General features: G+C 36.9%; 1 protein-coding gene across 38 annotated transcripts in view; it reads left to right on the top strand.

Annotated features, from left to right (window-relative positions):
* CARF (calcium responsive transcription factor) overlaps nt 1-11,319 on the top strand; it is an 89,250-nt gene that overhangs the window by 74,546 nt on the left and 3,385 nt on the right. For 14 of the 38 annotated variants that reach the window (XM_032278608.1, XM_032278613.1, XM_032278605.1 and 11 more), the window contains 3 exons: nt 1,275-1,405; nt 1,784-2,153; nt 3,234-6,400. In XM_032278608.1, coding sequence (XP_032134499.1) covers nt 1,275-1,405; nt 1,784-2,153; nt 3,234-3,352 — 620 coding nt within the window. In that variant the 3' untranslated portion in view covers nt 3,353-6,400. The other 24 variants (XR_004269126.1, XR_004269128.1, XR_004269123.1 and 21 more) reach the window with 24 other exon arrangements.

Genomic DNA, 11,319 nt, shown 5'->3' with positions numbered 1-11,319 from the left:
TATCTATAACTCTAGTCCATCCTCCATACTGTAATATATATATATATATATATCACACCTGTAATCCCAGCACTTTGGGAGGCCGAGGTGGGTGGATCACAAGGTCAAGAGATTGAGACCATCCTGGCCAACATGGTGAAACCCCGTCTCTACTAAAAAAGTACAAAAACTAGCTGGGTATGGTAGCACACGCCTGTAGTTCCAGCTACTCAGGAGGCTGAGGCAGGAGAATTGCTTCAACCCAGGAGGTGGAGGCTGCAGTGAGCCAAGGTTGCACCACTGCACTCCAGCCTGGCACCTGGGGACAGAGTAAGACTCTGTCTCAAGAAAAAAAAAATAGATAGATAGATAGATATAGAGATATATAGTTTTGCCTCTGTATCTATGAGTTCTGCATCCATGGCTTCAACCAACCACTGATCAAAAATATATTTTTAATTGGATGTGTACCAAACATGTACAGATATTTTTTTCCTTGTTACAGATAATCTAGAGATGATTTAAAGTATATTGGAGGACTTTTATAATATACATCGTATTGTGTATTATAGGTAACCCAGAGAGGATTTAAAGTTTGTGGGAGGATATGCTTAGATTATATGCATTACTATGCCCTTTTATTTCAGGAACTGAGAATCTGCAGATTTTGATTTCTGACGGGGGTCCTGGAACCAGTCTCCCATGGATATGGAGGGACAGTACCATCCTAGATCTGCCAAATTAAAATTAATGGAGGTTAAACCTAGGAATCTATATTTTCTTAAACATAACTTAGAGATTCTCACGATCTGCCAGGTTCTGGAAATAGTGGGCTACATCAGCAGTCCCCAGTCTTCTTGGCATCAAGGACCAGTTTTGTGGAACACAATTTTTCCACAGACCCAGGGTGGAGAGAGGGGGTATAGTTTCAGGATGAAACTTCCACCTCAGATCATCAGGCATTAGATTCTCATAAGAAGCATGCAACCTAGATCCCAGAATCTAATGCCTTTGCTGATCTAACAGAAGGTGGAGCTGACACAGTAAGACTGGCTCACGAAGTAAGGCTTGCTTGCCCCATGCTTACCTCCTGCTGTGCAGCACAGTTCCTAACAGGGCACAGACCGGTCGGGTCAGGGACCCTTGGGCTAGATGACTTACTGAAGTCCTTTGCAAAACTTTAAAATTATTTCCTATTTTAGTTCTTATAGAAAGGGTTGTAATAAAGTATTTTTATGACTTCATAGAAGCCATAAAAGTTACTTTGTTTTAATAGTTTTTTTAATATAATTTAGGAAATTCACCAGAAGAATCAATTGCTACCAAAATGGAAACAAATCTGACAGGGGGTTCTTTGTCTCCTGAGCCAACCCACTTGCTCTCCTCACTCTCCTCATTTCAGCCCAAAATATTTACACAGCTACAGGTAGGTATCCAGTAAAATATCCTAATTTGAAGTCCTTCTCTTTATTCCTCAGTTCACCTCTTCTTCTCCTATGGATTTTAGAGAATTATTAACAATTATAATAATGATCAAATATGTTTTCATTGTTAATTTCTTGACCTTTTGTGTCTTGATCTAAGATAACACAAGCAGTATGTTTTTTAAAAGTTTAAGGTTGACTATGAATTCAATAAATTTAATTGTACTGTTTTCCCTTGATTGTTGTTTCTTCATTTAATATTTATTTATAACTATACTTCTTATTTGTTCCAATTTTTTGTCAGAAGAATAGTATATCCTATGAGAATATCAGACATAGTAAATTCAGATAGTTTGATGTAACTCTTTTTGGTTTAAAAGGATTTGCAGTTACAACCAAGGTTCACCTCTCCTGATGAATCACCAGCTCTGGTATCAGTAAATAACCAGCCATCCTCTAGTCCTTCAGGACTTCTGGATTCAATAGGAAGTGCTGTAATGAATAATAATTCTCTACTGCTTGATCAAACTCATAGCCTTCAAAGAGATACATGCCTAACCCAAAACAATAGTACTGCCTCCACCATGGGTAACATCCCAGAACCAGATCAAAATCTAGTTGCAGTGGACCAGCTGGTAGACGTTGGAGATGTTGAGGATACAGGGAATCTGGAAGGAACTGTTCATCAGATTCTGTTGGGAGATGTGCAGACTATTCCAATACGGATTATAGACAACCACTCAGCTCTTAGTAAGTTGAAATCAATTTATGGTGTTATTGTTGTAACCTTTGTAGTATCATCACTGTATTATACTATAAATAAAACTATTATTTCTACCCAGGGTATATGATATTATATAAATGAAGGAAAATTATGAGAGAGAAGGAGGAAATTTCATTCGCATGAGTTTCAGAACTTTTGTACTTAAATGTTTTCCTTCTCTTTGTTTCTAATTATTTAGTGCTATAGAAATTACTTATACCCTAATTACCTGTTTTCCATGGAAAAATCTATGGTAATATGAAACCAGGAAGGTCATTTTAGAGTACACAAAAAAATTAATAGGAAAAAATTAAAGAAAAATATTTTCATGCAAAGGTTATTATGGAGGAATTGATGTATGCACACATACACAAAGAAAAATGAAATGAAGTAGGCATATATAAAGGCTAAAAGGAAAATTTTCATTTTTGGTATTTTGTTGTTTTGAGACAGAGTCTCATTGTGTCACCCAGGCTGGAGTGCAATGATGTAATCAGGGGTCATTGCAGCCTTGAGCTCCTTGGTTCAAGCAGTCTTCCCACCTCAGCCTCCCAGGTAGCTGGGACCAGAGGCACACACCACCATACTGGGCACATTTTTTATTTTTATTTTTTTTAAGAGACAGGGCCTCACTATGTTGCCAAGGCTGGTCTCAAACTCCTGGCCTCAAACAATCCTCCCACCTCAGCCTCTCAAAGTGCTGGGATTACAGGAGTGAGCCACCGCACCTAGACAAAAGAAAGATTTTGAATTATAAACTAAATGTTGAGTTGAAAAGGAACTAGTAAGACTTGGGCATTTAGGTTTAGTCCAAGACCTTGTTACATTAACTTTATTATTAATCCCTGTCAACATAGAAGTAAACTCTGTTAACTCCTACCTTATCTGTCACTTCTTTGCACACAAATTGTTCTGGATTGGGCACTTTTGTGGGAAAAGATTTGCAGTTTGCTTTGAAGAACAAAAGTCTTGACAGAAGTTATTTTTAGAATATAAAATATTTTTCCTCTCTCTCCCAGGGTCATGAAATATATTAACTTTTAGGACTTTTCTGTTTGTTTTTAAAGTTGAAGAAAATCCAGAAAGTACCATTTCTGTGAACCCAGTTAAGCAAGAACCCAAAGAACCAGCATTATCTATGGAAGCAAAAAACAATTTGGACTGTAAGAAATTATCTGCTATGTAAATTATTGAAGCTTTTCAGAATTTACAACTCTGGTGACTTCTGATGTCTTAGAAAAGAAGGTGAATATTGTCAAAGCGTGGCATTGAGATAATTGGACTGAAGACTGGTTTGATGAGAAGCTTTTATTTAAAACAGATATATTTGTTGCCAGTTCCATATTTTTACCTTCCTTAAGAGATGTTTTACTCCTCTTATTTTGTATAATTTTTATGCTTTTTGATTATCTAATAAGGCCAGTATTTCAAAAGCTCTGCTGAACTTATCCATAGTAATATAGTCTGAACACAAATAGTTTATTTAACTTATCCTTGGAAATACTCAATTTTGGTTCTTACAAGACAGAAAAGAACTACAGCAACAGAAACATTGTGTGAATGTGTTTGTATGTGTGTATGTATATCATGAATTTTTTTAAGTTCTGAAAGAACTTGTTCTCTCTTTAAAGTTGTGAAGAAATTTTTAATTGGCAGACAGGTAAGAAAATGTTTATAATCTATCTCATTAAGAAAGATAAAGTAATAGATTTTACATTGTAACACAAAGTGTAGCAGCTACATCTGTGGAAAGGAAACTGTGCAGTTGCATTTTAGCCTCTTCCCTTCTAATTTTTGTACTTTTAACTACAAACCAATAGTATACTAATGGTTATCTAATAGAAATTTAAAGTGTCTTGGTAAATACTGAGAATTTTTACTTGAATTAATCAGATAAGCAACAGAAATCAACATATGTAGCATGGATTTGTGCTATATTGGAAATAAAACACTATAGGTATTAATATGTAGAAATTGAGAGAATTGAGAAAGATTAATAGAATTCCTTGGTGTTTACAGATAAATTGGGGAACTTTTTGATGACAGCAGAGGATTTTTTCCCTCTCACTTTGTAATGAAGATCCAGCTCTGGTTAAAAAAGAATTTGATTTGTAGTTACATTTTTCTGTGCCAGAGCTCTTACTGAATTGATGGTATTAGGATTTCTAGTGTTTTAAGGTAAGTATTTATAGTTTAAAATTTAGTTTATATTTAAAACTTTAAAATAACTATTCTGGGATATTTTCTTTAAGTAAGTATATATTAATTTAAAATACCAAATAAGTACTAAGCAGTATATTCATTATAAGTACCTGTTGTCTAAAGATTGGTAAACTAGGCTGGGTGTGGTGGCTCATGCCTGTAATCCTAGCACTTTGGGAGGCTGAGGCGGGTGGATCACCTGATATCAGGAGTTTGAGACCAGCCTGGCCAGCACAGTGAAACCCAGTCTCTACTAAAAATACAAAAATTAGCTGGATGTGGTGGCGGGTGCCTATAATCCCAGCTACTTGGGAGGCTGAGGCAGAAGAATCGGTTGAACCTGTGAGGTGGAGGTTGCAGTGAGCTGAGATCACACCATTGCACTTCAGCCTGGGCAACAAGAGAAGAAACTCTGTCTCAAAAAAAAAAAAAAAGAAAAGAAAAAAGATTGGTAAACTAGAAATATCAATTATAATTGTTGGGAAATTAACCTTAAGGCTTTTGTTTCTCCAGAGACCATTTGTGGGTATATTTTATATTTTAAAAATAAAGATTTTAAATGGATATTAATAGTTAATATTCAGAGCATGCACAATATAATATCAAATTTAACCTTAATACTTTACATGAATATGAGTCACTTTCGGCTTTTCTAAGTCCAGCCTCCCATTCTTAATTCACTTTGTTTCAGGTACATGACATGTATCTAAATATAAAGTACTGTTATATTAGAGGTAGGTGGAATTCTAATGTTCCTTGCCCTTTAGATTTATATTTTTTTAATATAAAGTTTATTATTTATACCCTATTTAATGCAAAGCTAATATTTAGTTATATGTATGATTTTTTAATAAAAATTAATTTTCATTTTCCTAAGAATTGAAAATATTTGATGTCAGCATTTTATAGAGGCCGATTGCCAAATTTGATTATTTTATACTAAGTTAAACACAGCTCTTAGTTACCTCAAATCCAGATTTCTCTTAGTCTGTGTGTACATAAAAGGGATAAGTCCAGATTAATTTATAGTTTAGTGTTGAACAATAGGTAATGTTCTTTTCATTTATTATATCTAGTTTTTATGGAATCCTTTTCTTTCAAGATTCTAAATAATAAATCTTCACCTCTCAATAGTGGTAATGGTTTATTAGCTGTTTCACCAGTTGAACTATATTCTTTTGGAGACATTCCTTTCTTTTTTGATGTTGAGTTGCTAAGGAGAAATGCTTGTTAATATACAAACTCCAGTCAGTTACTTGTGAGGATGAGACATGTCAGAGGATTCAGACTTTGGTATAGTTAAAAAATATTTTTCTCACTTCATTCTGTGTGAAAGTCTCTTCTGATACTGTTTTTTAATCAGAAAGTTACAGTGCAACTTCTCCACAAACAAACCAAAAAACAAAAGAAAACCCCACAAAAACCAAGAGCATGAAGAAAAGTTTAAATCCCTAATTATATACTCTTTTGGTTTTTAGGTAGAAACTGGAGCTATCAGTATTTTCATGTAAGTATTTAAATGAGTAGCTCTTTAAAAAGTGATTCATTGTCATCTAAATGCATGTTTAGTCGCAATGTATCAGTATTGTGTTTAAAGGTGCTCAGCATCACTTTTTGAAAATTATGTTCACATATTTAAAATGTTTAATTATTTTTAAATGTATAGGGTATTAAATACAAGTTCCTAAAATTTTCAGTATCTATGTTGGCATTCTCCTAACAGCTCTACAGCAAAGTTTGACATATTTTTTTGTGTGTCATGTATTATAAGATGTAATATCTGTAGGAGTGAGTTGGACATTCAAAATTAGCAGTAAGAAATTCACAATCACAGCTCAGCTTGTTTATTCATTATACTTTTCACATTCCCAACCTCCAAGTGAACTTTATATGTACTACAGTGAATTATAGGTAAATATAGCCTTGGTGGACCTGTGCCTCAATAGTGATTTTCTGTACAAATAGTTAGCATACTTAAAAGGAAAAGCATTTATATCTTTTGCAAGGTAAATGTTTCCTAAATTTCACAAAAGTGGTAGAAAACATAGCTTTTGGGATCTGGTCCTGCATTGGAGTTTCTAATTCTGAGGCCCACCAGCTTGTTTCATCTTCTTTATATCCTGTCAGAATACATACTTAATCATGTGGGTATGAGAAAGATGTTGTTTAACTTGTACCAGGTTTAAAAAAGAGGTTTAAAAAAAAATGTGTGTGTGTGTGTGTGTGTGTGTGTGTGTGTGTGTGTGTTTGTGTGTGTATAGCAACTTAATGTATAGTGCCCTTGTTATCATGTATTTTTTTCATTTAAAATCCTGGTTTTTTTTCTTATACTTGTTAATTTTCTTTTTATAATTTCCTTAGAGATAGTAGCAATTTTGTTCATCTTGAAGATGCTGAATAAACACTTTAATACCTGAGAATTTTGACCAGATTTATGTCCATTTGGGACCCTGAAAGTGCTAAGCATAACTACCAGTAACTCCTATTAGTATTACATTTTGGGGAGATATATATGCATTTAATACCCTGAAACTCAGCCAAGCATAAACATTTTAAAACAATGCATGTAATAAGTAATTCTTTCCCCCCCGCCCCCTGACATTTTGGCACCATGATATTTTCAAGTACAGCCTTGTATTTTAGGAGTAATGACAAAGTATGTGGTCAAAAGAGAAGAGATTATTTTTTCCCTCTTTGCTTTTTTTTTAAACTTTATTCTACTCTGTACCTATTTTTGAGGACCTTGGAAATCTTAATCTCTCCAGAAGGGATACTGCATTGGCTCTTCTCCATCAGCTGTCTTAGACATTTAAACACCTTAAATGATACACTGTTTTAGTATTTAAAAATCTGTAATTCTACTTAATTAACTTAGTCATAAGGACAAAGCCTTAGTATACTTTTGCCACATACATGTTAGCTATGAGTTTTATTGTTGAATAATACAAGTATTCATTGCTGACTGAATTCTTAAAACTTTGCAAATAGAAAAAACTTATTTATTAACGGATGCTAAAGTGATTCCTGAGAAAAATAAATAATTTGTAGGGTTAACATGGAAAACCTTTGGTAATGTGATATGGGTATAAGAATACTTAGCTGGGCGTGGTAGCTCTCACCTGTAATCCCAGCACTTTGGGAGGCCAAGGCAGGTGGATCACTGGAGGTCAAGAGTTCAAGACCAGTCAGGCCAACATGGTGAAACCCTGTCTCTACTAAAAATACAAAAGTAGCCAGGCATAGTGACTGGCACCTGTAATCCCAGCTACTTGGGAGGCTGAGGCAAGAGAATCACTTGAACCTGGAAGGCAGAGGTTTTAGTGAGCGGAGATTGTATCATTGCACTCCAGCCTGGGCAGCAAGAGCAAGACTCCATATCAAAAAAAAAAGAATACTAAAACCAGAAGACACAGTGGGAATCATGTCCCAGGAGGGTTTTTATTTTTAAATATCTTTATTGAGGTATAATTGAAATACAATAAATTGTACATAAAGTATTCAATCTGATAAGTTTTGTCATATGTATACAGCCATGAAACCATTACCATAATCAAGATAATGAACATATTCATCACCTGCAAAAGTTTGTAGTACCTCTTTGTCATCCATGCTTACTTAATCCTCCTTGCCTCCCACCCCACCCCACCATCACCTGACCACTGATCTGCTTTCTTTAAGATCAGTTTGCTGCAAATGAAATCATATTGTATGAGCCTTTTTTGGTCTGGCTTCTGTCACTCAGCATAGTAATTTTGTGATTTGTCTATATTGTAGCATTTATGAATAAATCATTTGCTGAGTAGTATTGTATTTTATGAATACATCATAATTTGTTCTTTTGATGATGGATATTAATAATTCTAGGCTATGATGAATAAAGTTTCCATGAACATCTGTGTACAAGTCTTTATAGAGATTTATGCTTTCATTTCTCTTGGGTAAATAGGAGTAGAATGTCTGAGTCATACGTTAGGTATATATTTTTTTAAGAAACTGCCAAATGATTTTCCAAAGTGGTTGTAACAATTTATATTCCCACCAACAGTGTATAAACATTCCAGGTTCTCTGTATTCTAGACAACACTTGGTATAAACAGTTTTTAGGTTTTAGAGGTTTTAATAGGTGAGTAGTAGGATCTTACTGTGGTTTTAATTTGACACTGTTGAGTCATGGTGTATTATTTGCCATCTCTATATATTCTTCAATGATGTGTCTGAATCTTTTGCCCACTTTTTTTTTTTTTTTTTAAATGAGATGAAGTCTTGCTTTGTCGCCAGGCTGGAATGCAGTGGTGCGATCTTGGCTCACTACAACCCCCACCTCCCAGCTTCAAGTGATTCTCCTGTCTCAGCCTCCCGAGTAGCTGGGACTACAGGAGCACACCACCATGCCAAGCTAATTTTTATATTTTTAGTAGAGACAGGGTTTCACCTTATTGGCCAGGATGGTCTCAATCTCTTGACCTCATGAGCTACCTACCTTGGCCACCCAAAGTGCTGGGATTATGGTGAGCTACCACACCCGGCCTTTTTTATTTTTATTTTAAGACGGGATCTTGTTCTGTCACCCAGGCTGGAGTGCAGTGGCGTGATCTCAGCTCACTGCAACCTCTGCCTCCCAGGCTCAAACAATCCTCCTACCTCAGCCCCCCTAGTAGCTGGGACTATGGTCACATGCACCATGCCTGGCTAATTTTTTGTAGAGATGGGGTTTCATCATGTTACCCAGGCTGGTCTCAAACTCCTGGGCTCAAACAATCTACCTAACTTGGTCTCCCACAGTGCTGGAATTACAGGCATGAGCCATTGTGGCCAGCCCCACCCACTTTTATTTTTGTTTTCTTATTTGTTTTTTATTCTTTTCTTAACCACAGCCAGCATCATAGCTCGCCCACTTTTAAATTGTTTTCTTTCTTTTTTTTTTTTTTTTTGAGACAGAGTTTCACTCTTGTTACCTAGGCTGGAGTGCAGAGGTGCTATCTCAGCTCACTGCAACCTCTGCCTCTCAGGTTCAAGTGATTCTCCTGCCTCTGCCACCCAAGTAGCTGGGATTATGGACGCCCACCACCACACCTGGCTAATTTTTGAATTGTTAGTAGAGACGGGGTTTCACCATGTTGGCCAGGCTGCTGTCGAACTCCTAACCTCAGGTGATCCACTTTGGCCTCCCAAAGTGCTGGAATTACAGGCATGAACCACCACGCCCAGCCCTTAAATTGTTGTCTTACTGAATTTTGAGAGTTATAAAAAGTACATTCTAGGCCATTCTGGTAGAGGAAGACATTCAAATAATAAATGTTATAAGTATACTGTATGTACTTATGTATATGTATATTATGTACTTATATGTTAGTTTGGTAAGTGATGCAAAACAAAAAATCGAACAGAGAAAGAGTGAAATACGGGGTGGGGAGTAAGAGGATTGCAATTTTTTTTTTCTTTTTTGAGACAGAGTCTCACTCTGTTGCCCAGGCTGAAGTGCAGTGGCACAATCTCGGCTGACTGCAACCTCTGCCTCCTAGGTTCAAGCTATTCTCATGCCTTAGCCTCCTGAGTGCCTGGGACTACAGGCACCTGTCACCATGCCTGGTTAATTTTTAGATTTTTAGTAGAGATGGGGTTTCGCCATGTTGACCAGGCCGGCCTCGAACTCCTGGCCTCAAGTGATCCCCTCCCCACCCCAGCCTCATTATAGGCATGAGCTACTGTGCCCAGCCAGCAATTTTAAATAGGGCAATCAGAGAAGGCCTCATTGAGAAGGTACATGTAAGCAAATTCTTGAAGGGAATACAAAAGCCATAAAAATACCATGCAGAGCAGTGCAGTCAGAGGAAACTGCAAAATTGGGAAGTGCCTACTGGAAGTCAGCAAGATGGCTAATGTTGCTGGAGTAGGAGCAAATAATAGTACTAGGAAGCAATACCAGAGAGGTACTAGAGAGTCCAATTATATTAGGTCTTAGTAAGCCATTATTGTGTTAACCTACCTTGTGTTGGCCTTACCAACTCATTCTTTGTTGAAGAAGCTGGACAAACTCCATCTTAGCTTCTTCACTACAGGTATTTTCCCTCCATTAGGTATGTAGCTGTAGTGTGTAGCTGGGACAGGATGACACCAGGCAAACCCAGGAATGCATTTGCTGATAAGATAACGAGTCAAGTGGTACCAGCAGACCCTGGGAATGCAGATGTTGCCAAGTACCCAGAGCCCTCATATCTATAAGTTGTATGTCTTTTGTGACAGCTTAAGCCCCTGCAGCTGGTACTGTTTCTAGTTTATCTTTTAACTTTTTGCTTGCTCTGCTTCTGTGAGAAAAATTGTTTCCGCTAGGTTCCCCCTCCTTTTTCAAACTAGGGTATAAAAACCATCTAACTCTTTCTCCAGGGCCGAGAGAATTTTGGGTGTTAGCTGTCTCTCGGCCGCCGGCAATAAAGGACTCATAACTCAATCTCATAGTGTGGTGCATTCCTTTACTTGCTCAGGTATAACATTATGAAGACTTTGGCTTTTACTCTGAGTGGAAATGGAAAGCCGCTGCTGAGTTTTGAGCAAAGAAATGACATGATGTTATTTTAAAAGGGCCACCTTGGCCATGTGTTGAGAATAGATTTTACAGTTTCTCTGTCTCCTGTTAGTATTATAAACTCTGCAGGGAAAGAGATACTGACCTTTTTTTGTTTACTAATGTATCACAGTGATAGCTTAGAATATATTTTTTTAGGCTGGGCGTGGTGGCTCACACCTGTAATCCCAGCACTTGGGAGGCCAAGGTGGGCAGATCACGAGGCCAAGAGATCAAAACCATCCTGGCCAACATAGTGAAACTCCGTCTTTACTAAAAATATGAAAAAAAAAAAATTAGCTGGGTGTGGTGGCACATGCCTGTAGTCCCAGCTACTCAGGAGGCTGAGGCAGGAGAATCACTTGAACCCAGGGGGCAGAGGTTGCAGT

Source organism: Sapajus apella, unplaced genomic scaffold (assembly GCF_009761245.1).
Source record: "Sapajus apella isolate SASKATOON/1434 unplaced genomic scaffold, GSC_monkey_1.0 scaffold10, whole genome shotgun sequence".
In the NCBI taxonomy this organism is placed as follows: Eukaryota; Metazoa; Chordata; class Mammalia; order Primates; family Cebidae; genus Sapajus; species Sapajus apella.
Note: the sequence above shows the minus strand (reverse complement) of the source record. Positions and strands in the feature narration are given on the sequence as shown.